General features: G+C 42.9%; 3 protein-coding genes across 5 annotated transcripts; all 3 read left to right on the plus strand.

Moving 5' to 3' along the window:
• The first annotated feature begins 177 nt into the window (after positions 1-177).
• On the plus strand, positions 178-5,546 carry LOC103900811 (vascular non-inflammatory molecule 3-like). The gene is given in 9 exon segments (XM_019472629.1): positions 178-390; positions 486-528; positions 531-615; positions 1,511-1,703; positions 2,236-2,527; positions 3,607-3,980; positions 4,883-4,904; positions 4,907-5,010; positions 5,427-5,546. Coding segments are annotated over 9 exon segments (1,446 nt in total).
• A 1,323-nt stretch (positions 5,547-6,869) lies between these two features.
• Positions 6,870-17,431, plus strand: LOC103900749 (pantetheinase). Of its 3 annotated transcripts, none has more exons than XM_009281510.1 (8): positions 6,870-7,054; positions 8,830-9,089; positions 9,194-9,324; positions 11,249-11,441; positions 12,909-13,200; positions 14,379-14,752; positions 16,493-16,663; positions 16,923-17,431. In XM_009281510.1, the coding sequence occupies exons 2-8, from the start codon at positions 8,877-8,879 to the stop codon at positions 17,049-17,051; spliced, it is 1,503 nt and encodes a 500-aa protein (XP_009279785.1). In that variant the 5' UTR covers positions 6,870-7,054; positions 8,830-8,876; the 3' UTR covers positions 17,052-17,431. The 3 variants fall into 3 exon arrangements, with proteins under 3 accessions (XP_009279785.1, XP_009279784.1, XP_009279786.1); XM_009281509.1 differs by having other exon boundaries at positions 8,848-9,089; XM_009281511.2 differs by lacking the exons at positions 6,870-7,054; positions 8,830-9,089; positions 9,194-9,324 and adding an exon at positions 9,398-9,434.
• Positions 17,432-21,240: 3,809 nt separating this feature from the next.
• Positions 21,241-27,290, plus strand: LOC103900751 (vascular non-inflammatory molecule 2). Its single transcript, XM_009281515.2, has 7 exons — positions 21,241-21,461; positions 21,566-21,696; positions 22,776-22,968; positions 23,567-23,858; positions 24,868-25,241; positions 25,407-25,577; positions 26,886-27,290. Exons 1-7 carry the CDS (start codon positions 21,249-21,251, stop codon positions 27,003-27,005), a joined length of 1,494 nt encoding a protein of 497 aa, XP_009279790.1. The 5' UTR covers positions 21,241-21,248; the 3' UTR covers positions 27,006-27,290.
• Positions 27,291-27,958: the final 668 nt, after the last annotated feature.

Below are 27,958 nucleotides of genomic sequence, written 5' to 3' on the forward strand. Positions count from 1 at the left end.
CTGAGGGCTCTCTTGCCTTTGAAGTTGTGAGACTTTCCGGGCAGGGTGATTGCATCTCCTGGTGTCAGGTTTCTGCCACTCTGGGGAATTCCCAGGTTTTGTGCAAGACTTTCCCTTCTAAAGCCCCCTGGCTTTGCTTGCCCCATCCTCCTCTTGGGCGACTTCCAGGCTCCAGACATGGGGCTTCCTAAAGCTCGTGCCTCTGCCGTGCTTTTGGTGCTGTCTGCTCTGGAGGCCTGTGCCCTGGACAGCGACGTCGCAGCCATCTACGAGCACAACGTGGTCTTGTCAGAGGACACTGAAGTGCCGGTTTCTCCTGAGGAGGCTTTGGTGCTGATGGACAAAAACATGGTAATTTTGGAAGCAGCCATCAAAGAAGCAGCCAGACAGGTATTATGACAGAGTTAGAGATATTCATTTTGGTAAACACTGACCATTTATTAATTTTCTTAATGGTGTTTTTTGGGTTTGTATGTTGGTACCAGGGTGCCAATATCATTGTGACTCCTGAAGATGGCATTTACGGCTGGTCTTCACAAGGGAAACAATATACCCTTATCTTGAGGATATCCCAGACCCCCAGGTGGACTGGATTCCATGTGCTGCTCCTGGAAGGTTTTGTCCCTGCTGTGCATGGGGGGAACGGTCCAATGGGAAAGATGGCTACCTTTAGGAGTGGTTGTTGATAGTTTTAAATGTCTTGGAACAACTGCTGTGAAATGAAGGCAGGTTAGACATCATGTAGTTGCCATAAATAGCTTTAGACAACTTCCTTCATCATTTTTCTTTGTCATTTTTTCTTGCTGTAATTCTTTTGATTTTAGTTAGTATAGTCATAAAGGTTGAGATTTATTTAAAAGAAAACCAAAAACTTACAGAATCTACATTTCAGTAATGTACTCCATGTATGTTGTAGAAAATGTTTAAGATACAGAAATATTAGGAATATTTGTGAATAAAATAACAGCTACTAGTGAAAGGATATACTGCACAATTTCAAATTTGTATTTGTGAATCATGATGTGGTAGCCTTTTTATTCTGTTGTTTTCCTTAATAAATTGCACCATTTTTTGAGGCTGCAATATTTGGTGAAAGCTAACAAAATGCACCGTAGAAGAAACAAATCATAAGCTACCTCAGCGCAGCAGCTGAATCAAGAGCTGAAGCAGAAAGCTGAGATTAGCCCACGTGTTGGTGTAACATCAACGCTGTACCACACGCCGGCAGCAGAAGGGAGACTCGAAGGTGGAAAGATTTGCTTTTACTGCAAGGAGTCCCCTGTGTTCCTCACTTATCTAACGTGAGGTGAAGCTGGATTTTCAGCACGCTAAGCTTTGAAGCACAAAACCGCTGCCTTCTGTTGAATAACAGAAAACGACAGTCTTGTATTAGAAATGACTAAATTAAACCTATCATTCTTGTGATCTGTAGTCTTAGTGTTGGCATTTTTATGGATTGACTGGTTTTGATGTTTTGTTTTATTTTCTTTCTTCCTTCCCTGCTGTTTAGGTTTGCTCCCTCACCAGTGCTGGAAAGACTGAGCTGTCTGGCAAGGAATAACTCCATCTATGTGGTTGCGAATATGGCAGACAAGAAGCCCTGTAATGCCAGTGATCCAAGGTGCGCAAGTGATGGTCACTATCAGTACAATACCAACGTTGCCTTTGACTCAGAAGGGAAACTGGTGGCTCGTTATCACAAGGTAAGAGGATTTTACAAAGTTCAGGAAGCGCATGGTCCCTCAGGTGATTAAAGATGTGAAACAGAAGCTGCTTCCCAGGCTTAAATGTATGTGTACATAGAGTCATTATAAAGCAGGTGTCAGAGGACAGGTGAAAGCCACTGCCTTAAGATATCTTCATTCCTGCTATTCTGAATTTAATAGCAAGTGATTAAAAGAAATTAATTAAACCTCAATAAGCCCTCTATTTTTACTGCTTCTCAATAGGAAGTGACACATGAGATACTAAAACATTAATGTCGTAAACTCTTGCTAACTAAATACAAATCCCCTTCACTGGTATAAATCAGAACCACAGATATTTGTGCTTGACTTCTCTTGCAGTGGTATGAATTCTCCTTTTTGAAATTAAGGTATAGCATGTTCACAAAACATATTCTCTGTTACTTGTATTTATGTGAATGAGTATTATATTCAATATTAGTCTGATTTAAATGGTTTGATTTTTTTTCTAATCTTTTTTTTCTCTCCATTCCTTCCTTCCCATGAACAGTACAACCTTTTTGTGACAGAGAAACAGTTTAATTACCCCAAGGATCCAGAATTTGTTACTTTCAATATGTCCTTTGGCTACTTTGGCATTTTCACTTGTGCAGACACACTCTACCATGACCCAGCTGTGGTCTTGGCAAGCAGATTTCAGGCTGACACCATTCTGTTCCCAACCGCTTGGGGTAACACTCTCCCACTGCTGTCGGCAGTCCAGTTTCACTCAGCATGGGCTATGGGTATGGGCGTCAACTTACTTTCAGCAAATACGCGCAACTCCACTTTAGATATGACAGGTAATGTGATATCACTCTAATTGATCTTGTTCCCGTGAGCAACGTTTATATCTATGTAGTGCAGTTGACCTGAGCAGAAATTCCCATCAGCTTTAGGCATGCATACACGTGTCAACAGGATTAGGACAAGAGAACTTGTCCTAACAAGAACAGATAAAAAGGAAATCCAAATGTGATACGTAAGAACTCAGAAATGCTTAAGGTGACTAGAACACCTTTAGATATTTGTTAAATGATCAGTCCTGAGAGTTTATGCACGTGATTCTTCATCTTCTGACCCTGGTGTTTATTGATGTTTTGGTCATGTGAAGGCTCAAACTTTTTTTTCTCCACTAGGTGGAAACCTAACTCTGAGAAACGTTCTTGTGAGTCCTGCAAACATTACTTCTGGGCTGGAGACCTTGTGTCAACTTTTCTTTGTGGGCTCTGTTTTCACCGTGTGTTTTTCCTGAGCAGATGCTAGAAGTCAAGCGCAAGTTTTGTGGGCACGTGCTTGCAGAAGTGAGAGTAAGGTTTTAGCAACTGGTGTTGCTAAAATGTAGCCCTAAACTTTGCCTTCCAAATAAAAGCAGATACGGGCTGTTGCTTTAGTTCTCAGTCATTGATGACCCTATGTCATACAACTCTCATTCTTTATGGATAGGTTTTACTCTGGGCTTTAAAGATTTATGTATTTATGTAAAGTGCTTGCATAAAGATGTGACTTTTGGTAACATCTTTTCCTTGCAGAATATTTTTGACTTGACGGCGTTACCATTCATTTTAAGCAGAAATACTGATTTCTGATGCAGCTAAACTCAATGAGGAATGTATAGCTTCAGCCACTTAAATCATACATAATGGCACACCAATCTTGTCACTTACAATACATGAAACATCAGAGTTTGGTCTACTTTCCACTGATTGCAAAAAGCATTAGGTTAGGATTGTAGTCTGTGAAGGCTCAATTTAGTTTCAAAACAATCTGGTAAACATTAGAATAAAATTTGGCACATGTTTAATTAGTGAAGACTGCTTACTTGTACCATACATTTGCTTTCAGATTAAAAGCTAAGCTTTCTGGTGTTATGTGTTTGCAGGGAGTGGTATTTATGCCCCAGACGGCCCAAGAGCGTATTATTATAATACAGAAACGGAAAATGGTCACCTTTTGGTGACAGAACTGAGTTCACGCCCACGTCTGTCTCCTGACTACCCTGCTGCTGTTAACTGGAAATTGTATGCCAGCAATATTGAACAGCTTCCATCAAACGATCACTATTTCACTGGGGTCGTTTACCATGATCTCTTCTCCTTCACAGAGCTCACTGAACCTGAGGGAAATCGTGCCATTTGCCAGCAGGACCTCTGTTGCCATCTGAGTTACAAGATGGCAGAGAAGCAGAAAGATGACATTTATGTTCTGGGTGCCTTTGATGGGCTACATGTTGTTGAAGGAGAGTATTATTTGCAGGTAAACATTTTCTGTTCTTATTTGGGCAGTGGGAAGGCTGCAATACTCTCTTTGCAGCCCATTTGCATTTGTCTCATTTTTGATTGAGGGGGTTTAAGAGGAGGCATTTTTTAGGCCCCTCTGAAAACATTTGTTTTCTTCATGATGTATTTTGACTTCATTAGGGGTGCTGATCCTGCTTTTCTGTCTATGTTATAAATGATGAAAGCGAAGGCCCTGAGTTGACCCTGTGCTATAACACTTCAAGGAGGTTTCCATATATGTGTACAAAAGGGAGAGGAGATCGTACAGTTCTCCCTGTCTTCATAGGGATGCTCTTGTCACAACAGAGAGCTGTTTTCTGCTCAGTGGATTGTGCCATTGTGCTGATGTGATTCTCTAACGTGCAGTTATCTCACAAAATGAAGAAACTAGATATGGATATAACCTTTGTATTCACATGGCTTGTCAGTGTATTCGTTCTTTTAAATTTCAGTTAGGCGTTTTTAATGTGCTATATCTTAATATCTTTTCTCAATATCTTTAAAGTATTCCCACTAGAGTAGGCAAAGAAGTATGGCTTCAGTTTTTTAGGAAACTCAGCCAGAGCTGAAGTAACTTACCTAGATCATAAACTATTCCACATCTATGACTAAATGCATATGCATAATGCATGAATGCACACGTAACTTATAAACACACGTGTACACACAGACACAGTGCTTTGCTGTGGTGCTGGCAAAGAACTGTCTTCTTGCAAAGTTTCAGGTGCCAAGAGCACCCATGGATCCTCTTGGCCTAAATAAATGAGTAGATGTATTGGATAATTTCTTCATCATGACAGCTTTTCTTACAATCAAAGCCAGCTCTTGATTGTTGAAAGCTTAGTGGTATTTTACCTTTCTGTACCCTCCTCCCCGCAGATATGCACGCTGCTCAAGTGCAAGAGACCAAGTTTGAGGCGTTCTCCCTCAGCGGCACGTTTGGCACTAACTACGTCTTTCCAGAAGTCTTATACAGTGGGGTGCAGCTGGCCTCCGGGGAGTTCAAGGTAATGGGACACCCTTGTGAGTAGTCAGACTTGTAACACAAATGGCCAAAAAGCCACTGCAAGGCACAGGAGCAACTTGGGAGTTATCAGTGTGCTCTCTTTCAGTAACCGGCTTGAGTTCAAGGCAGCTTTATTTCTGCCTGATTTTCCTTGTTGCATTCATACAGCAGGTCCATTTCCCTGATTCCCTTCTTCCTCAAACCTCCTAGAACAAGATCTTGCTCAGGACAGAAGTGTAGTTTTTCTCAGAATTTGTGGTATCTCCAAGTGAATAAGAGACTCAGACATGCTTTGCTTTGTCTTTTTTCAAGACATCTCTCAACTAGGTCAACATTAATTAATATATTACTTTGTGTTTGTCATACAATAGTACTGCTTTGCTGATGTTCCTGTTTATTTTACTTTTCCATAACTAGGTGCTACATGATGGACGTCTGATAAGTCGGACTAGTACATCAAAGCCAGTTTTGAGTGTAACACTCTTTGGGAGGTGGTATGAAAAGGACCCTCCACACACACAGCAAGCTTCACCATGATTTCACTGCAGATCCTTTAAGATCTCATCTGCTTGTTTCTGTAATGCTAATTAATAATAATTAATCATGTTAATTAATGTTAATACCATAATTATAATGGCATTCTATTTCTCATGTTGCCTTATCTAACAGCGTAGTCATTGCACATTGATTTGTTGACTGGATTTTGCAGCAAAAATGAATTACTATACTGGGCAGTTCTGTATGTGTTTTCGTATGATAGCTTTTGATTGTCATAGGCTTGACCTTGATCTCACTGGGGACAACAGAAAATAAATTCCTCTGACTTCAGTGGTGTAGGATTCAGGCGCACAGCAGTGGGTTGTGGCCCAATAACAACCGATTTTTAATTCTTTGAAATTTTTGGCGGGGTATTAGAAGTCATTTCCACAAACATCTCTGTTCCACCCCATCTCTGAACACACACTTTTCTAAACCAGAGATTAACAGAACCTTTGAAGGCCGATGGTTGAACTTTTAAGTTACCATTTACTTTGAAAAAGAAAACAAGCCTCCAAACACCATTGCTTCAAAAATAACTCAGTTATTCAGCTGAGTACACAGTGTAGTATGTTACCATGCCATGCCCTAACTTACAGTTGGAGGAGTCTACTTGAATCTTTCTGGCCACCGTTTTAGGGTGTGGAAAATTTCCTTTCCACAGAACTATTGATAACCTTGTCACCTTTTTCAGGCAGTCAAGTGGGTCCATATCAAAAATTCTCAGAGTGAGCAATTTTGCAGGTGCATATCTGTCTTGCCGTGAAATGGTTGCTCATGCTGGTGTGAGGGAGAGTCAGGACGGTGCAGGAAGGTGTTGGGAAAGGCTGGCAAACAGCTTGAACAGATTGAACACACTGGCACGTGTGCGGGTGCAGGCTCTGCAGACTGTACCTTCTAAGCAAGTGGACTGGATTACTTTCAGTGGTGTGGCTAAGATTTCTATGTACTGTTAATTCTGTTGTTTGTTCTGCAGGTTTGTTTTTAAATAAAAACACTGTTCACATTTAATCTGATAAACGTACTGAAAAATAGACTTGCAGGATGTAAAATACATTGTTTTTGAACAAAGCGAATGTTGTAAAAACAAGGTTTTAGTCTCTAGATGTATTAAATTGTAACCCTCTACAATTCATATAATAGAAGTAATGGAAAACACTCTACTTGTTTGTGGAGAAAAAGTACTGTATCTCTATATTTATATCTGCGCCCTAGGACATGGTGTCCTGTTACAGCCGAGCAACATAACTATGTGCTCTTGCTAAAAATGAGCAGCTTCCGATTTCCTCACCCCTGCCCGCATGTCCTTACTGCTTTGCAGTGATTGCATGGTTGCAGGCGTGACCCTTCACAGAGGCATCTCCACAGCAAGATTAACCCGTCCAATAAGGAGTAGTCTTCCACGCAGTCTCTCTTAGCACAAGAAAAGAAGCACGACCACAATCTGAAGATGGACTACCTCTACAGCTAAGCTGATTAAGCATCAAATCGCCTCCTGTTTCACAAAAGTAAGTCAGTCCTCGGGCAGTAGCAGAGACGGGGGAGAGGGCGGTAGAGGGGTGAGCAGAGTGGACTGCGAGGCTGGAGGTGTGAAAAGTAGAGGGAGCTCTAGTATAAAATTCCTCTTACATTGTCCACAGCCATGTATAGCCTGGACCTTGTTACATTTTATTCAGCGGGTTTGTTTGTTTAACCGGAGTTAATTCCTTGCTCCTGTGTGAGCGCCCAGCTCTGCAGGCGATAGGCAGTGGTGCCTGCTGGTACAGAGGCAGACAGGGATGCCTCCATCCCACCGTACTACGGAAACACCCCTGTCCTGGCAGTGTGACTTGAACTTTGCGGGGCAGTGCCCGGCCCCTGCACTTGGCACTTTTTCTGCTCAGCTCTGCCAGGGGAGTCACCTTTCTGGGCTGACTGTTGTCCTAGTTGTTGCTAAACAACGGACCATTTACTGCTTCCTCTTTCAGACTTACGTCTGATTGTGGTTAATGTGACTCAATCCATATTTCATTTGATAAGAAAAACAGGAGAAAAAAAAGGCTTCCAAGCTACATTACTTCAATTATCACTGAAATCTCCATTGCAGCCTTTTAAAGGCTCATATTTAGGGCTCCTGAATGAGCGTGCTGTATCTAGCAATGTATGTAGAGAAGTACTTAGAGGTGAAAATTACCAGATGCAAATCAATGTTTCTAATGGTTGAAACCCTTGGTCAGTGCTACTCTTGCAGGGAACTCTCCGGTGCTTGCATTCATGTCTTTTCTGAGACATGAATGTCTCAGAAAATGACAGACAATGACAGTCTGCTGTAGCTGAAGGCAGGCAGCCTGTTCCGCTTCCCACTATTCCGAAAAGCTTTTCCAAATGAGAATACTGCAACTACTAGAAAGTAAAAAAACAGAAAATGTTATAGCAAAAAAGGCATTTGAACTGAATTGAAGTAAAAGATTAAAAATGAAGGCCTCTCAATACACAGCATTTTCCTGGGGACAGGAAAGATGAGCTGAGGAGCAGGCATGCCACTGTGCCTGGTGAACTAGCCTGCCTTTCTGCTTCAGGCAAGCGGCAGCCAGGCAATGAGGTACTTGATTAATGGCCTGGCTGGTGGTTTACTTGCCTGATTCCAGAAGAAAACATTCCCTCCAGATGCAAGTGTTCTGGTGGAAGGCTGTCGGAAAGTCATGTACAGCTAAACAGAAGCGACTGGGAGAGCCACTGGGATAAATGCAAGGGACAGTTCTGTCGCTGGCACATTAAGTGTATCACATCTAAGAACAGAGCGGTGCTAGTAATGACTTTGGTCTAAAGAAACTCTGGGAAGCAATCTGCACATAATGGCACATATCACAGGAACTGGGGAATATGAAGGCACTAGAATAAAGCAAACAGTTTTTAAAACCCCCAACTTTGCCATTCAAACTTCACAGAAGACTAGCTCCAGGAATGACACGTCCACCTTTCCTGTGGGTATCAGAGTTGAGCCAACACAGATAGCAAAAGACTATTGCAATCAATGACAGAAAAAAGTATAACAACAAAAATTGGACCATTCTTTCTAGCCATGTGTTTAATAACTTATTTTTCTATTGGCACAATTATTCTTGGCATTGCCCAGTTTTTTAGTCTTGTTGAGTTGACATCCTTATTGTGTACTGTTATACTTTCCCGTATGTCACCAGTGACGCTTGATTCCAAGGTAATGCTTTAACAGACCAGTGCTTCCTCCCTCCTTTAAAGTTAAACTTTGTCCCTTTTTCATTTTCTATGTATGCACCTTTTGCAGCATTTGTCTGTGACTCAGAGCATTCTAGGAGCTGTGAGGCACCAGCCATGCTCCCGTCCCAGCCTCTCCTGCACGCTGCGGTGTTTGCACTCGCAGTCCTTCAGGCCCTTGCCTCCGACACCTTCACTGCAGCCGTCTACGAGCACGCGGTCATCCTGCCAGATGCCACTGGTGAGCCTGTTTCTCCTGACGATGCTTTGGCCCTGATGAACAAAAACATGGATGTCTTGGAAGGAGCCATCAAGGAAGCCGCCCAGCAGGTACCAGGTGTATCGTGAGCATTGTTAATTAGTGTTTTCTGCTCCTGCTGACCCTCCTGGTTACCTGTCGATGGGTGAATTCTTAACGGAGCCTGTTGTGTCAGGGCGCCCACATCATTGTGACTCCTGAAGACGGCATTTATGGCTGGCATTTCACAAGAGAAACCATCTACCCCTACCTGGAGGACATCCCTGATCCAGTGGTGAACTGGATTCCTTGCACCGACCCCACAATGTGATTTCTTCTGCAGTGATTTACGTGGTTTTGAACTAGTGTCTCATGGAGTCATGAGCTGCTCCCCCTGATCCGGTGGTGAACTGGATTCCTTGCACCGACCCCACAAGGTGATTTCTTCTGCAGTGATTTATGTGGTTTCGAACTAGTGTCTCATGGAGTCATGACCCAGTAAATGCCTAAGAACTGCTAATGCTTTTAACATGAGGTTAAGTTCCAATTAAAGTTGCATATGAGGGTAAGTTACATGATAAAATATATAGCATGTCCATGACTAATTGACTACGGAACCCTGTTTAAAAAAATGGTTTTTGAATTAAAAACTTTAGAGAGAAATTCAAACAATATACAGAATTTGGGTTGCTAAATGTAGAGGAAACTACTTTTTTTTTTTTTCATTTGGAAAAGCTTTGATGCCAGAATATGCTGCTTCTCATTCTGCTTTCAGTATTTGCACACTATTTTGAATAGAACTGATTGGAAATTCTTAACACTAGTTTTTATTTGCTTTGTTGGTTGGTTTGTTTTTTTACAAATGCTATGTTCATATGTATAAAATATAGCATGCATAAAAGCACACATACCATTTTTGAGGACAGCCAAAAAGTAGTTTCTGAGCAGCTAATAACAGAGCTGATGAGTTCAGTAGTCAAAGTCCAAATCTCTGAGTGATACAAAGCCAGAAAGTTTTAATCTTAGTTTTTCACAGTTAAGATAATATAAAGTTCAAATTGCTAGAGTCTCTGTGCTGTAGAACATGATCTGTCATTCAAATGTCATGTTCCAGCAGGGACATGATAACCTACAGCTGAGTGCTGGACTTTAGATCCATACAGCACGAAGTAAGTGCTCAGCCATGGAACTACAGCTGTGGTCTGCCTTTTTCACCACTGCTTTCTGCACCTGCTCGATGATGAGGTGCTAAGACCATAATATTACATCTGTGAGGATGTAATTCCTCAACGGTCCTGAGAGGAAGATTCACAATGGGGAGAAGTTCCAGATGTGCAACTTTTTACTGAGACATAAGTAGCTAAAATATACAGAGTCTTTCAGTGAATGTGGGGTGTGGGGTGGCAGTGTGTCTAAGCAGGTCTTTATTCCAGTTCTTTGCACAGTTAGTTTTTGTGAAGGTGATCTGTGTGTCTCTTCACTGTCCTAAATCAGGTTTTCATTAGTGCCTTGTGGGAATATAATGCCTGCCATCACAGTCTGGCATGCCCCATTCCTTGGTGCTATATATGTATCTTGCGTGATGGTGCTCCTCCATGGCCCATGCACACCTTGCAAAGCCATATGCATCGCCACTTTACAGAGGGAGATGTCTGCTCTCTTTGTGACCTGGTACGGGTGCTTCAGAGGTGCTGCCAGTTTATGGCACATGGCCTGTCGCATCTTAAAAGGAATATCCCACTGCTGTTCATGCCATGGCTAGAGGACTGTGTGTCCCCATGCTTGGGAGGAGATGAATTGCCTTGACCACATCAGCTGCACTATTCCACAGCTCGACTCTGCTTGGTATGTTGAGGGCCCAGAGCTACAGTCCTCAGGTGCTGCTGTGCCAGATGCTAAGATATTCTCCTGTGTGACACCAAGTTAGTCTCTTCCTCTGCTCAGTGATTCCTCTCCTGCCTTTTCCCAGCCCTAGGATTATCCACTTGCTGCAGAGCACGGTCTGGGTGCTGAGGGGTGCTGGCAGGCAGCCCAAGGGTGGCATGTCCCTCCGGACGCCAATGGGAGGGCTCCAGGACCTGCCCCAAGGTGTGGGAAGCAACCTGAGGGAGGAGGAGATACAACCCTGTGTATCTGCATGCCCTGTCATGACTGCAGGGTTGGAGGTGCTGCCGGCATGCCCTCAGCACTCCAGTGATGGACACCACTGACAGCACAGATTTTGTTAGTCTTTTTTTCTAAAATGCATTAGATTTGCTCCAGCACCAGTGCAGGAACGACTCAGCTGCATGGCCAGGAATAACTCCATCTATGTGGTTGCAAACATCGGGGACAAGAAGCCGTGTAACTCCAGTGATGCCGGCTGCCCCAGCGACGGTCGCTATCAGTACAACACTGATGTCGTCTTTGACCCGGAGGGGAAACTGGTGGCTCGTTACCACAAGGTAAAGTGGCCTTGGAAAGTCAGGAGCTATTTTTCCACTACTTCCAAAATGTCTCCATTTGGCAAGATAATTAAATGGCAGTCATTGTCCCATGGCAGATTTTTGCTTCTGTTTATAATTTAAAAGAATCTCTCTCTTGCTGTGAAGTGTTGACTCCACATTTGCATTTGCTATCATGTTTCTCAAAACAGACTAGAATGAAAAATGATTGCGCAGGTCCAATTTTGTGGCATATGGCTTTGGTTGACTGCCTCAGTCATTAACTCCCTATTACTGGAGATCCTGCTGCTTAAGCAGCTTTAGTTTTCAGTGCCAGGTTTTCACCAGACTACCCCTTCACATTCCAGGATTTTAAAATGTTCATCTGCATCTCATCTCAGATGAGTAGTCTGATTTAAGGAAGACAGGCCCTTTCCTACCATTTTTTTATTCTGATGATGTTTCAGCACAGTTTTTGCATAACGGGAATTATCTGGACAAAACCATGGACCTAAGCTGGATGTAAAAAGAGATGAGGGCATTGAAACATTTGCACCCAATGAAAGTATCTTCTTTCAGTTTTGTGTGCCTACCTGCAAGGTTCATCAAAGCTGTTTGAGGGTCATGTGCCAGATATCATGACAATGTGTCTAGACTGAAGCCAGTTGTTTATTTGGGCCTAGTATTTCACCTGGTTCTTCAGAGGCGATGCCAAGATATTTCTTTGTGAGCAAACTGGGTGAGGGGGACACTGATAATGCAAGTCTGGTCCCCCATGTGCCAGCCTGGCACAGCCCAGGCGCTGAGTTACAAGTTCAGTAAACTTGAACCTCTTTTCTGACTCGGTGGCACATGTTTATTGTCCAGACCACCTGGAGATTAAAGGACTCTTTTAGTAAACATGAATGCAAAGGAAGAAGGAAAATGTTGGAAAGCTGACAATGTCGCAAACTTGGATTTTTCTGCTGGCTGAGATCATCTGCCTTTCCCCCATCACCACTGCCTTTGTTTTCTTCTCCGCTCTGCAATCTCCCTGTACTGTCTCGCGCTTCCTTCTGGTGCTGTGTGCTTCCAGTCCTTCTGTGCATCTCCACACCAAGGTTACCAATCCTATCTCTTGGCACCAGATCCTCCACCCTCCTCTTCCATTATTATTTCTCTTCTGTGTGTCTTTCAGGTCACTGGAATTATAAACTAGGTGGGGAGAGCAGCAAGATTATTTTTATGGGAGTTGCAGGTGGCTGACACCAACAGACCTGCAGATAGCTGGTTGCTTTCCTAGCTAGATGCCAGGGCAATATGTGTCTCCCTATATCCATCTTTTGGGCACTATGGTGATCATACAATTTTAGCCTGACTTCCTACATGTGGCGGCTTCAAACACAAGTCAAAAAACTTCTCTAGTCATTCTGAACAGTTTTAGGGAATGACTCCAGGATATTGCAGTAAGTGCCTTTAACTGGTTTCTTTTTTTTCCTTCCCCTACAGTATAATCTCTTTATGTCAGAAACTCAGTTTAATTACCCAAAAGAGCCAGAAGCCGTCACCTTCGAGACCCCCTTTGGGAAGTTTGGCATTTTCACGTGCTTCGACATCCTTTTCCGGGAGCCTGCCGTGGTCCTGGTGAGCGAGTTGCAGGTGGACACCGTGCTCTTCCCGACGGCTTGGATGAACGTCCTGCCGTTTCTGACTGCGGTTGAGTTTCACTCTGCCTGGGCTATGGGCATGGGTGTCAACTTCCTAGCTGCCAATACACACTATACCAGCATGTCTATGACAGGTAATTAATTCTCACTCTGAAAAATCTTTACAGTCATGAATCTTTATTCCCTGTTCTGCAAGGTGATTTTGCAGAGGAATATAATATATTTATTTGGAAGGTGAAGAGTCTAGTCACCAAATTTTAAACCTGACAACCCCTGTCCCTACTGGTGCCATACAAAGCACAGCAAAACTTGTGGTGTTTTCTTTTCTTCTCCCTGGCTTTTTAGGATTTTCCTTTCTTTCTTTTAATGCCTCTAAAGAAGTAGTAAGCTACTGCCCCTTCTATCTGAGTAAAAACTTCTGAAACTTAGGTTCTATTCCTCTCCACCTGTAAGTTTGCAATTGAACGCCGAACGATAAATATACTTGTAAACCCAACACATGGCTCCATTTATTCTGGCCAAATGAAAGATTTATTTGTAGCTGTATTTAACACAGTTGTGGAAAAGTGTTAAAAACAAATTTTCAGACCTGTTGCAGTAACGCTGCTAAGAAGTCGCATTTTCTTTTAAGAGTGTAGCACTGATTTTCTAGAGCTTAGCTTACGGGATAGTATATTTCAGCTAGACCAGCATCTTCACTGAGCTGTGAAACCACAGAATTGGCTTGGGGCTTCTCATTTGAAATGCCTGACAGGCTACTCCTTGTTGTCCATTTTATGTGGCTCTTCGGCAGTGATGGGTATGACTGATCTTCTTTGATTTCCCTCTGTTGCCTGGCACTGGTCAGGTGTGAACTCTCCACGTGGGGAGGAGTCCTCAGCCAGTGTAAATGGGGCTGGACAGCTGCTATCTCCTTCTGTGTTCACCAGGACGGTCCTGTGATACTTGCCTGTGTTGTGTTTTGGATGGTGTCAATCAGTAGATGGTCCTTTTACATCAATTAGCTGAGAATAAAGGAATTCTCAAGCAACTCTGTTGTGTACAGGAGAAAAGAGAACGGGGAGGCCATAAATACAACCATAACATAACATCCTCTGCCTTTGTCTACACTGAGCAGACCTCACTAAGAGTAATAAATGCTATTCTTTGCCAAAACATGATCTCTGTGTACTGAGTTGCTAATGGTCACCTTTGGTGAGACTAAAATTTCTGTAATATTTAGAAAAAAGTGGATAAGCTAGCAGTAGGGACAACTAAAAGGATAATATGAAATTTTTTATTATTTTTGGACTGACTATTGCGCTCTCCTCAGGGAGCGGTATTTATGCACCAGATGGAGCCAGAACATACTACTACAACATGAAAACCGAGGATGGTCGCCTCCTCATTGCTGAACTAGATTCACACCCTCGCCTTTCTCCTGCCTCCCCACCTGCTGTCAACTGGAGCTCATATGCTTTGAGTGTTGAAAGATTCTCACCGAATGACCATGATTTCAGAGGATGCATCTTCTATGACTGGTTCACTTTCACTGAGGTCACTAAGCCTGAGTGGAATCTCACCGTTTGCCAGAAGGACCTCTGCTGTCACTTGAGCTACAAGGTGGCAGAGAAACAAGAAGATGAAGTTTATGTGCTAGGTGCTTTTGATGGGCTTCATGTTGTTGAAGGACAGTACTATCTGCAGGTAATGATTCTTTGGAGGGGGAGTACTTTTTTTAGGAAGCTTCTTTACAGGGAGAAACCTTCAGCTCTGGAGGGGGGAAAAGACTGACTTTCTTGTATGCTGGAGTCCTGGTGTCCTATTTGTTAGCAATGGGAAGTAGTTGCTAAAATCTCCAAGCCTGCTTACCTTTAAATCCAACAAATGCAGTGGAAAGGTCTCTAAACCTCTTTTAAGTTCCCAGAGTGTGCTCACTATTTTTTTGGCCGTGCAATATTGGCTAAATTTAGCTCCTTTTTTGTGACTATCTGCAGTAAGTGTTCTGAATCTCCTCTGTAATCTTCATTAAACAATTGCTGTTAAAAAATCAGTTGCTTATATCTATCTTTATGAGACGCTCTGATAATTTAGAGTCACAGAGATGTTAATTTTTTGTCATTACTCAAATCATAGCAATGAAGTTTACTGAAATGGCATATGACTTTCACTGGAAATGTCCACTCTTCCTCTCTTTTTATCAAATGTTTGGGAAGACAGTGAGTTGCATCCTGGTTGAATTTGCTTAAAGCCATATTAGAAAACCTTCTTTGCCTTCATAATTTAGATTATTGTTTACTTCTGTCTGTCAACACGGCCTTTGCATATCAGCTGGTACAGACTCCAGGATACGGGGGGAGGTTTTAGCCAGCAAACAGCTCATCTGATACATTTAAGAAGGTAGCTTGAATAAATTCAGTTCTTGGTGAGCTTGCTTGGAAAATTTATTTCAGTGATTGTGGAAGCTGCCACATGGTCTCTACCAGTACTGAATTTTCTAGAGAAGATGGGAATTTCCACTCTTCCTTTTTCCCCTCAGTATTTTTTTCATGTCCTCAGGACATACTGAGAGAATTAGATTCTTTCTTTCTGCTTATTTGCATTTCAGCAGGAAACTGCATTTGCTGATGAATAATACTTCTGATGTTTGCAGACGCGCTTCTTCTATCCCCCAATATCTGACACAGAAAAACTCCGCCATCACCTGTCAGCAAAACCAGCCAACATCCTTTGAACCCTCACAGGAGTGCTAGCCCTATTTCATATTTCTTCATGGTGTTCATAAACATTTATCAGCTGTAACCTGGAGAATTAACTTTAAGGACAAAACATTTCCATTCCTACTTTCCTCTATGTACTACAAGTGCTAACACAAAACTGTAACAGAGGATGCTGACTTCATCACCTTGATATATATTCACCAGGAGTTGGATGGAGAACATCAAATTCAGGTTTCCCATGGACTACCAGACCATCTAACGAATTGTCATTAGCAACATGTACAAATGCCAGTAAGAGGACCTGTCAGTACAGTTGCACAATGTACCCATGAGGAGGATTTCGTTTCATTTGCCTAAAATTTCCATTCACAAACTCATCTTACTAAGACATGTGAGAAGGGAAACTTCAAATGAGAGAACTGGAAATTGGAAGAATTAGTGGAAGTGACAGGATTGACATTCAGGGATGAAATAAGGTGTTCTGGCAGCACTTATGTCAGAAACTAAGGTTACTTCTAACTACTAAGGCAGTGCAGCTCTGCAATACTCCCAATCAGATCAAGGGTTGAAAAAATAAGCTGCAACTAAAAAGGAATTGCTTAAAGATTATGAAGGAGATCCTGTGATGGTCACCTGCTCTGACACACACTAGCTTTGATGACACAAGGCTTTCCTACCAGAGTGTTTCCGTCTTGCTAAATAAATTGCTGTCTTCTCCTCCCCACAGATATGCACGCTGCTCAAGTGCAAGACCACTGACCTGAACACATGCGGGCAGCCGGTGGAGACTGCGCAGACCAAGTTTGAGACGTTCTCCCTCAGCGGCACGTTTGGCACTAACTACGTCTTTCCAGAAGTCTTGTACAGCGGGGTGCAGCTGGCCCCCGGGGAGTTCGAGGTAATGGGACACCCTGGAGCTGTGTCATGCTAGGTTCTCTGCAGGGTAGTAATGGAATAAACTGTCTCAAAACAGCCAAAGTGACCTTGCTCATAGTGAATAATCAGATCTATTAAATACATTTTAATGAAGTCACTAGTTTCAGTAAGAGATATGGTCTGACGTATCTTCTTCCTGTTTTGTCACACCTTTCTGAGCTCTTAGCATATTCATATGGGTACTCCTCTAATTATGTCCTTCTCTTACCTTTTTCAATCAGGTATTGAATGATGGGCGTCTGATAAGTAAGACAAGACCAACAAAACCAGTCGTCACTGTGACACTTTTTGGACGGTGGTATGAAAAGGATCATCTGAAACAAGTCCTGCAACCACCAACCTTCCCATGATGTTACCATAACTGAAGCTGTACACTATTAATCTCATGACCAAATGAGATACAGCATCCTCTACTACAACAATCCCAATTATGTATCTTATTTCCAGTTGCACAAACTTCTTATCAATGTGTTTTATTTAGTACTAATGCAGCAATATTTTTTTATTGCTACAATTCATTGAGAAGTATCTATTTCTATATCGTAAGATTACTAATCTTTTATTAGTGCAAAACAGCAGTTGTGTTTCTCTGTTTTCTGGATTTTTATTTTTCTAGCCCTCAGAAAATCTGTATTGTGGGCCAGAGGATACATTCTTATTAAAATAGCATTGCATATTTTGTAATTGCAGATTATTATGAGACCAGTAAATAAAACAGTGAAAGATGTGATTTGTGGCAGCTCTATACAAAAAAGCTCAATAATGCTTTGTCTCCGATATACAACTACTTATGCTGACCTATGCAAGTCTGCTCTTTTACCTCACTTACACATTTTTTTTCCTATTCGTGTTGCCTTGGTTTTGTTGCCTTTATGCCATTGGTGCACGTTGTGTGGCACATGGCAGCATAGAACAGTGCATCATGGAGGCTGAGCAAGAACTCCAATCAAAGAGCCAACCCTGAAACAAAACTTGCCACCACCTCTTGGTCAGAACTCAACATGAAGCATCATTTCTTTGAAATCTCTGTTGAACAAAAACTTCGAATTGAAACCTCAAAATGTTCTACTTGCCAGTTCTGAACAACAGCTTGTCAGCACCTGATGGCTGCACTAGGTGCTATTCAGTGCTGGAACTGTTTGCACCCAGTAAAGAGGTCACTGAGTGACCTGGTATCATACAGCAGCTCCTCCCTCCCATCTTCTCTATTTCTTTCTGGCCGTGTAACACCAACATACGTGAAATAAGCTTTGTCCTTTGCTCCTTCATGATAATGCTGGGTGGTGCTGCCCTGCAAATTCATTTACTGTATGGATTAGAGGGGTTAGATATCTACTTAAGACCAGCTACTGCTGGTGAGAAGGCACTGTTCACATCTTTGCTTCCTCTCCTCCCCCAGCGACCTGTGCTTTGTTGCTGCTGCTGGACCCTAGTGACCTTCCTTCAGTGTACCAGTGTATAAATATGTCCATGTTCTGTGGATGTGTCTTTAAGAGTGGTCAGAGACCCCTATTAATCTAATTTCTCCTTCCTTTTCCCCACACTGGCACCACTCCTGGTCTCATCATGGTGCTCTCAAGGTCCTCAGTCCCATGTACTTCTGTTATGAAGCTGGTGAGAAGCTGGGAGTGCAAATACTATCCAAACTCCAGCACTGGTTATCACTGCTGTGCACCATATGACCTTTTCTGTTTTCAAATGTAAATAGATATTCACATGTGACATGACATAACATAGTGTCATGTCTAACATAATGACATTTATTAAAAGCCCCAGACAATGTACTTTGACTCATGGGAGCTCAACATCAGTGCTGCTAGAGCCACGCTCCCTCAAAACCTTGTTCACTGTTGGAGTCAGTTACTGTTTGACCACAGACTGGTCCCAGTCTGGCAAGGGATTATCCCATGTGATCCTCTTCTCTTGGGTACAAACTCAGTGCAGATACTGTGCTTGTGCCCCAGGAACCTGGAGGGTGATACTGCAACTCTCTCCCAGGGAAAGGATCTGGATTTAAGGGAGGCTATGGCATGCAAGAAGGTCTCATCTTGCAGTGCAGAAGGGACTCAGCAGGAGCGCATGGCTGGTCCAGGAGGTGAGAGGCAGCTCCTTCAGGTCTGTTCACTGCCGATACCAGTCCTCTGGCTAAGGGAATGTGTGTGCAAATAGTATATGATCCCAACCCTGAATCTGGTGAGTATCTTGAATTCAGGATTTGGTTCAAGGCCATTGTGGTTTAGGTATATTTGTATGTTGAGTATTTTTCTATAGAAGACTGGCATAAGTCACCATGGCACTAAATTGTTTTTGTTACAAAGATTGCATAACATTAATCGTTGTGAAATGTGTTATTGTGTGAAGGGAGTCGAGCATACAGAAAGTAATCCGATGCAAGTCTACCCATGCATCCACATACCGACTCAGTCTGTATAAAGACAAGGCTGCGTGTAACCACTGAAAGCAATAAACACTTCTTCCAGGGAAGTGCAGCAAAAAAGCATTTCATTACCTGACAGCTGGGACAGAACCAAAGAAGGTAAGAAACTTGGGCAACCAGATACAAGTGATTAGTACATGTGCAGCTTCAGCTTCAAGATTTCTGCTGGAGTGATCCGTAGATGTAAGAAAGCAGGTTGCAATAGGCAAAATTTAGAAATTGTGGCTCTCATTCACGATACTCTTCCAACAGAGACCTTTGGGGACCAGAGATCTTCAGAGCTCAGTTACTGAGCGATGTGCTGATGGGTTTGCTCAGACAAACAGCCTGCCTGGCAGCCCCCTTGCAATGTGGAGCAGCCCCCAAAGGCCCCACAACTCTGAGCCGGTGCTGTGCTAAGCTGGGGTGGCACAGGTAATGCCCGTGCAGCAGCACTGAGCTCGGGACCGGCTGCCTGCCTCCTGCAGCCCTGCCTGCACCCCGTGCCCTCTGGTTTGGCCAGGAATGTGTCCGTGCTGGTCTTTGCTGAGATTTCCCAAACTCTGGCTTGTTTTCCTGCTGTGACCCGGCCTTGCCTTGAGCTGCATTACTACAGCAATGTCATGCCTGAATTGTTAATCTGGCAAGCGATGTTGTTTCTTCAGCTGCAGCTCAGTGGTGACTTCCCTGTCGGTGGTGTAAGGCAGAATTGCTCAATGCTGACGGCTCTCTTGCCTTTGATGTTGTGAGACTTTCCGGGCAGGGTGATTGCATCTCCTGGTGTCAGGTTTCTGCCACTCTGGGGAATTCCCAGGTTTTGTGCAAGACTTTCCCTTCTAAAGCCCCCTGGCTTTGCTTGCCCCATCCTCCTCTTGGGCGACTTCCAGGCTCCAGACATGGGGCTTCCTAAAGCTCGTGCCTCTGCCGTGCTTTTGGTGCTGTCTGCTCTGGAGGCCTGTGCCCTGGACAGCGACGTCGCAGCCATCTACGAGCACAACGTGGTCTTGTCAGAGGACACTGAAGTGCCGGTTTCTCCTGAGGAGGCCTTGGTGCTGATGGACAAAAAAAAGACTTCTGGGTGAAACTACATAGTGAAGAGGAAGATATTGTCAGGATGAAGAATATTTTCCTTGGTTTCTTGCTGAGCGGTAAATGATTAGCCAGGTTATGTTCCTTTACCCTCACAGACATACTGCAGGTTCTGACACAGTTTTTTTTTATGAAGCACCTGGAACTATAGTAGTAATACCGTATTTCCAAAATACTATGCAAAAATTGCTTTCCATGAGAAAGAAAATGCTTTGTATGAGTAATTTCAAATTGCTTATTGTGCAAAAAATGCCTTTCATAACAAAAATAGTAAAAAAAAAATCTGTGTCATTTAATTCTTTCTCACAAATCAAGTGAGTATGTTAGACATAACAAAAATAGTAAAAAAAAAATGTGTCATTTAATTCTTTCTCACAAATCAAGTGAGTATGTTAGCTCTAGGCAGAGAGATCAGCACAGTTCAAGGGTTAGTTTATATTGCAATATGAACTCGGGAGGGAGGACACTCTCAGGGCACCTGGTACAACTATAATAAGCCATTGGCCAAAGGCAAGAGGCATGGCAGGACCACCTGTCTCATAAGCGTAGATGAATCAGCTACACTCTGAAGCGTGAGGGCTGTACTTCAGGCAGGCAGTCTGCCTTCACCCCTGCCTGGATTTTTAACCGATGGCAGCCACGTGCAGTAAAGTTATACAGAGTAGTGTGCCCTAACTACGAGAGTCTGGGCTTGTCCTGAGATGGGTTTGGAAGCCTGGAGAGGGATGTATGAATGGAGTGTGTAAGTGCTCCTTCCATGGAGACTCTTGTAGATCAGCATGGCTTCTGACATGCTCTCTTAGCCTTTTGTTCATGTTTTATTTACAGCATTTCAAATTGGAAACAAGTTCCACTTCCTAGAAATGTCTCTTTGACTTCTTAGTATAAATAAATATCCTGACTGTTGGCAGAACTATACTGTACCTTCCCAGATTACTCAATAGAAGATTATTTCCAAAGCAAACTTACTAGTCTTTACTCCTCCTCTTTCTATCTGGCTTATATTCCCAATGCCTGATCCAGGAGCTGTGAGGCACCAGCCATGCTCCCGTCCCAGCCTCTCCTGCACGCTGCGGTGTTTGCACTCGCAGTCCTTCAGGCCCTTGCCTCCGACACCTTCACTGCAGCCGTCTACGAGCACGCGGTCATCCTGCCAGATGCCACTGGTGAGCCTGTTTCTCCTGACGATGCTTTGGCCCTGATGAACAAAAACATGGATGTCTTGGAAGGAGCCATCAAGGAAGCCGCCCAGCAGGTACCAGGTGTATCGTGAGCATTGTTAATTAGTGTTTTCTGCTCCTGCTGACCCTCCTGGTTACCTGTCGATGGGTGAATTCTTAACGGAGCCTGTTGTGTCAGGGCGCCCACATCATTGTGACTCCTGAAGACGGCATTTATGGCTGGCATTTCACAAGAGAAACCATCTACCCCTACCTGGAGGACATCCCTGATCCGGTGGTGAACTGGATTCCTTGCACCGACCCCACAAGGTGATTTCTTCTGCAGTGATTTACGTGGTTTTGAACTAGTGTCTCATGGAGTCATGAGCTGCTCCCAGTAAATGTCTAAGTACTGCTAATTTTTTTAATCTGTTAAAAATCCCAAGTACTGTAGAAATGGGATGCACCAAAAAGAACTCTTAATTAAATGGCAATGGGAATATGCAAGGTAAAAAGCATTGAGACAGTCTCACTTTTAAAAATGGCAAAAAGAGGAAAATGAGGAAATTTTAGGCAAAATAATTGTTTTTAAAACATGTAAAACTTCATCACTTCAGATCAATTGTGAAAATCTTCTGTAAGTATAAGCTAGTTTATTATCATGTTGGATACATAGATCAGACAAGGTGATTCAATCCTCAGCTCACGTGGCTGGGTGATTTCTAAATCAAATTGCACAAAATATTTCTCTAGGTCTGAAAAAAATGCCTTTTAGAAATCCAACTGCTTGCACAGTCTGCTGTGTTACACAGGGCTGCTCTGAACGTGTGTCAGCAGGGAGGTCCAAGAGGACCAGTTCGTGACTAAGCTAAGCTTTTGTATTCTTCTGTTCTGAGGCTTTATGAAGCAAGATTTCAAGAGTCCTCAGCTCTGTAAATATTGTGGCCACTTTTTACTAAAGGATTATGGGCAGCTGCCTTAAACAGAGTGAAGAGTCTTAAAAAAGGCTAAAATGGTCTTTTAAATCAAGATTTAGGTCTGCCTGAAAATTTATTTTTAAGTTATTTGAAGTTTATATTTGTATATTGATTTAGTCTCCCCTCTTGTTTTCTGAAGCTGTCCATATCTTTGTATGTGTGTTAGCTGGGAATTATATCCACACAGAAAATAACATTGTTAAGGGTACAGGAAAGAAGAACACAGGGAGACCATTTTTTAAAGCTAAAAGAGACCGGCAATTTAAAATGATGCTATGAACAGAGAAGAAAATGAAGAGAAACTATGATTTGATCTATCCCTTTTTCTGCATCTGGGGATATGCAGTTAGTGGAATAGTAATTTTGAATGCATTTCTTCCACATCTGAACTTAAACTTTTTTGGTTGTTTTCTTTCACCAAAAATGCATTAGATTTGCTCCAGCACCAGTGCAGGAACGACTCAGCTGCATGGCCAGGAATAACTCCATCTATGTGGTTGCAAACATCGGGGACAAGAAGCCGTGTAACTCCAGTGATGCCGGCTGCCCCAGCGACGGTCGCTATCAGTACAACACTGATGTCGTCTTTGACCCGGAGGGGAAACTGGTGGCTCGTTACCACAAGGTAAAGAGGCATTTCAGCATCACCCTGTAACTGATTATCAGTATACTTTTCATCTCTCTGGCACCAATTTCAGACAGTTTATATAATAATTTTACACAATTGTAGAGCGACAACCAATCCAGGATGATCCGATGCGAGGATCTTATGGCCAGAAGGAAAATTAGGCAAGTGCTTGATCGATCAGGCATTATTCCCAGGAGCACCGCAGCTGCAGAGCACATGCTGGATACCAAACACCTAAGGGCTACATTTATGATACTAAACGGGAAAGAAGCAGTGACAGTTTTCCATACTCAGTAAATGTTAGCTGGTCCTCAGCACAGTTTTAGCCAAGCCAGATAGCGCTTTTGCAGGTGATGTCTTGGCAGGGTTTAGCAGTTAATATTGGCTGGGCATTGCTTCCAGGAGGCAGCTGGGGCGCAGCCACCCCGTTTTGCAGGGGGAGAGGGTCAGCTGGCTGGCTGGAAACCTGCTGTGCTGGCCAGCTCAGGTATCTCAACCCCCAGCTTTGCCTTAATGCCTATCTCAGATGCGAAAGTAGCTGTTCATAACCTTGCTTTATTTTTAGTTTCTAATATGCCATTTTCTTCACGGGCAGTACAACCTATTTAGGAGAGAAACTCAGTTTAATTACCCAAAAGAGCCAGAAGCCGTCACCTTTGAGACCCCCTTTGGGAAGTTTGGCATTTTCACATGCTTCGACATCCTTTTCCGGGAGCCTGCCGTGGTCCTGGTGAGCGAGTTGCAGGTGGACACCGTGCTCTTCCCGACGGCTTGGATGAATGTCCTGCCATTTCTGACTGCGGTTGAGTTTCACTCTGCCTGGGCTATGGGCATGGGTGTCAATTTGCTTTCAGCAAATACTCACAACATCACCTTGGCGATGACAGGTGAGTTGCATTTGGGAAAAGGGAAATTGTCTTCAGAGTACTGGATTCAGAAGCAGGCAAAAATGTTTTACAAATAGTGAAGTCTCTGGAAAATAGTGTTTCAATCAGACTAAAAATATTCTTGATGTTGTACTGAATGTAGTAAACACCTTCAGGCAAGGAAATGTTGAATGTTCTGGGAGAGGTAGAATGAGAAACTGCATGACATGAAATTTTGATAATACAGAAGTGAAATTTTATTTCAAAAATAGCACAAAGTTTCACTTAAATTTTCAGCCTTTCATTTAGAAGCAGCATTTTTTTGTTTAAAATTCAATCAACAGTTCAATGGAGAAAAGATGTTTTAAACAGAACTTAATAACCTAAAACCAAAAGGAGGATTCCCGTTGTATATTGAATAAAACATTTTCAGGTTTTTGTGGTTGCTGAAGAATTAGAGGTATTTATGTTTCGGTTTGATCTGAATAGATATTTACTGCCAATTTTTTTTCTGTAAACTGAGAAAACATTGCTGTAGCTGCATCTGTAACTCTCCCCTGAAGCCGAAGCCACAAAGGAACATTTTTTCCTGCTCTAAATAGACTGAGCTGAATTTAGGCCACAGCCCTGGGTTTCCTTCTGTGAAACGTAATTACCCCCATCATTTCCTTCTTTGGCAAATACACCACTCTTAGAGCTCTGATTTCTATTTAAATTAACATAAGTTCTTTAAAAAAAAGGGATGGTCGTGTGTGAAATTGCCATTTAAGGCTCAGATTCAAGATCCAGCGAAGCACAAAACCTGTGAAGGTCATGTTTAACCTGTGAAGTTTAGTTCATGTTTTTACACTATGATGGGTATTTTAGCGGTTCTGTGCTTTAAAATTATTCCAAAATTCTCCGTAACATGTTGACTGAAAATAGCATCACTGAAAAAGCCCGCCGGTGTGGCACGGGGGGCGGCTGGCCCCCCTGCCGAGCTGTGCTCTGGGGTGCCGGCTGACGGAGGGCTGGTGGGTGTCCTTGGCAGGCAGCGGGCTGTTCACGCCGGAGGGACCCGCCGCCTACCATTACGACAGTGGGACTGAGGAGGGACGTCTCCTGCTAGCAGAGCTGAGTGCACGCCCCCGTCTTTCTCCCACCTACCCCCCTGCCGTCAACTGGAGCTCCTTTGCCACAAGCATCAAGAAATTTCCAGGAGAAAAAGACACTTTTTTGGGAGCTGTCCGGCGGGATATATTCACTTTCAGTGAACTCAGGCGCAAAGCTGGAAATTACACGGTTTGCCAAGGAGACCTCTGCTGTCATTTGATCTATCGGATGGCAAACAAGAGCAAAGATGAAGTTTATGTCCTGGGTGCATTTGATGGGCTTCACGGTTCTCTCATAAAATACCATTGGCAGGTAATTGGTTTTGTAGGGGTGAGTGTGGGCTGTATATGCCTACATCCCAACCATCCCAAAACATGTCTGCTCCTGCATTGTGAGAACTTTTCTTACAATCAAAGCCAGCTCTTGATTGTTGAAAGCTTAGTGGTATTTTGCCTTTCTGTACCCTCCTCCCCGCAGATATGCACGCTGCTCAAGTGCAAGACCACTGACCTGAAGACATGCGGGCAGCCGGTGGAGACTGCGCAGACCAAGTTTGAGACGTTCTCCCTCAGCGGCACGTTTGGCACTAACTACGTCTTTCCAGAAGTCTTGTACAGTGGGGTGCAGCTGGCCCCCGGGGAGTTCGAGGTAACGGGACACCCTGGAGCTGTGTCATGCTAGGTTTTCCAGGCCATGGCACTGGAAACTGATATGGCAGAAAAATCCCATCCAAGAACCACTTTCTTTGGTTCTGTGGACCATAACTCAAGAGGACATTTAAACGGATGGATTGAATTCATCCTTACTGATGAGAACGTATAAATGCTAAGGCTGAGGATCTCTTCAGTGTTTTCTTTAGCAAACATGCGTTCCCATTTCAGGTCCCAAATCTATAAATGGCAGCTTTCAAGGAGCTGTTTTCTACAGGTTTCTGCTGATGGGCATTTTAGGAGACAAAGAAATCAAATACTCTGAGAAATTGTCCAAGCAAGAAAAAATACTAATGGGTATCACACAGAAGAGCAGAGATCCTATGCAGTTAAAAATGTTAAAAGGGATTTTGGGGGGTTTTGTAGGGCTTATTTTTTTTGTTTGAAATGTCATCCTATATTTTTGCCAAAACATGTTTTCATTCATCAACCTTATATTATGTTTATGTAAGAGGCTAGATGAAATCTTAATTGATTTGGAAGAGGTATTTAATAGCTTACAAGAGACAATGAAGACAGTGAAAAAGACCTGAAGAATTTTAAGGGAAACAAGGGTGATTTTTTTACAAGGTAGAGAATGGAAAAGCATTGCTCATCCTGCATATTTGTTTTGAATGGGACTTCTGTAAAAATATACAGATCAAAGATTTATTGGTGTGCTAAAATAAGATCATGGTCTAATTTAAAAAAAATAATTTATATTTTCTTAACAAATACATGATTATTGTTTGTCACAGAGGCTCTTAAAATGTTGCAGGTGTTCACAGTCTATTAACAGCAGTGATTGATCTGTAAAAAGTAACTAAGAAAAGCAACATATGGCAAGTAGCCTGAAATTCTCTACTTCCATCTGGAAATTGTTTCATTGTTTTGGGGTCTACAAATCAAAAAAGATTTCAAATTACTCTCCTAGATATGTATATAGCCTTCATTGCCATGTATGAGTAACTAATGAGAACCTAACAAATCAGTTATTCTCACTCTAACCTTCTTATGAGGCAGAGAAAATGATCTTTTTTTTCCAAAGATGGAGCTGGAGGAAGTTTTAAAGACCTTCAGGGTCATTTCCCCAAGGAAATGTGGGAAGGCTATGGCAGAGCCAGAGCGAATTCTCGTTTCTTTCACTCTCATGATTGTCTTTTAAAAGTGCTGCATATTGAACCTCTAAGGCCTGTCCTTTCTGTACCATGCAATATTGCTACTGTGTTAGTGGACTATTAGCATAATACTTTCTCTTTTCAACTAGGTGCTACGTGACGGACGTTTGAAAAGTAAGCATGGCACATCGAAACCGCTCGTAACAGTGACGCTTTTTGGAAGGCTTTATGAAAAGGACCTGCCGCATCCCCTGCGAACCGCCCCATAACATAATTCCTTAGCTGTTACACAGTCACCATAGACAGGAGGGGAATGCCCTACAGTGATCCCCCTCCTCACGAGCCGTGGCAGTTATCCTGTATCATTGCTGTTTTGCAGTCTTGCTCAGCAGCTGCAGCAGTTGAGTTTATTTAGAAGAAAGCAGTTTGATCACTCTGTTGTGTACCTATATCAGTGGTATATATTTTTTTACTAGTGCTTGAGCCAGTGCAACTATTTTTTAGTATGAATGTTCTGTCATGTGAAATCTTTAATTAGAAATTATTGTTTTCCCGAAGATATCATGTAGATTGCCAGGATAACACTAGAAAAAAGACTGATACTGAAATGTGTGAAATGTGAAGTTTGCCAATTTGCTGCAGAACAAATCTTTGCCAAGGAAGCCTTTTTGTCCCTTTCGCCCCTTCCTGGTTTTTAGACTGTATAAGCACTAAGTGTCCATGTTTCTCAGCCTTACACACCAATCAATAGGGCCTCCCTAATGCTTAATGGGCCTTGGCCCTATTCTGACCAAGGGACTGTACAATGAAGAGAAAACCAGATTTGAAATGGTTTTAGGTGCAGCCTTAGAGAGAGAAAGTAGTCCTCTACAACCCACACAGGCACTGAGTCTGGCTGAGCTCTGTAAAGCATCTTCAGTTCTGCAACCCTTCTGAGCTTGTACCGTTTTGTGCATGGCAGATGCATGCTGGGTCCAATGCATTTCAGACCAGACTTACCATATAAACACAGTATGCCAACACCTTCTCCTGGGTATTTGGAAAATCTCTTCAAAACTGTGAAAACATAGGAAATAGGCAATGTTTTAGTACCTGAAAAACATTTTACCAGGTAGTGTGAGAAATGGACATTAGCTGGGACTTCTAGCAACGATATGTAAAACTTGGCAATCCTGGGCCTGATTTCTGTCTATCATGTTCTGCACCAAACAGGCCTCATTTG

The sequence above is a fragment of the Aptenodytes forsteri genome, unplaced genomic scaffold (assembly GCF_000699145.1).
Source record: "Aptenodytes forsteri isolate BGI_AS27 unplaced genomic scaffold, ASM69914v1 Scaffold82, whole genome shotgun sequence".
NCBI classification, from domain to species: domain Eukaryota; kingdom Metazoa; phylum Chordata; class Aves; order Sphenisciformes; family Spheniscidae; genus Aptenodytes; species Aptenodytes forsteri.

What these genes read in the sequence shown, in the direction of transcription:
- LOC103900751 (XM_009281515.2), top strand. Translation starts at nt 21,249, where the DNA reads ATGCTCCCGTCCCAGCCTCTCCTGCACGCTGCGGTGTTTGCACTCGCA. An exon ending in CCTTGCACCGACCCCACAAG is followed by an intron (nt 21,697 to 22,775) that starts GTGATTTCTTCT and finishes AAAATGCATTAG; the next exon opens with ATTTGCTCCAGCACCAGTGC. An exon ending in TGGTGGCTCGTTACCACAAG is followed by an intron (nt 22,969 to 23,566) that starts GTAAAGAGGCAT and finishes CTTCACGGGCAG; the next exon opens with TACAACCTATTTAGGAGAGA.
- LOC103900749 (XM_009281510.1), top strand. Translation starts at nt 8,877, where the DNA reads ATGCTCCCGTCCCAGCCTCTCCTGCACGCTGCGGTGTTTGCACTCGCA. An exon ending in TACCAGCATGTCTATGACAG is followed by an intron (nt 13,201 to 14,378) that starts GTAATTAATTCT and finishes CGCTCTCCTCAG; the next exon opens with GGAGCGGTATTTATGCACCA. An exon ending in TGGCCCCCGGGGAGTTCGAG is followed by an intron (nt 16,664 to 16,922) that starts GTAATGGGACAC and finishes TTTTTCAATCAG; the next exon opens with GTATTGAATGATGGGCGTCT.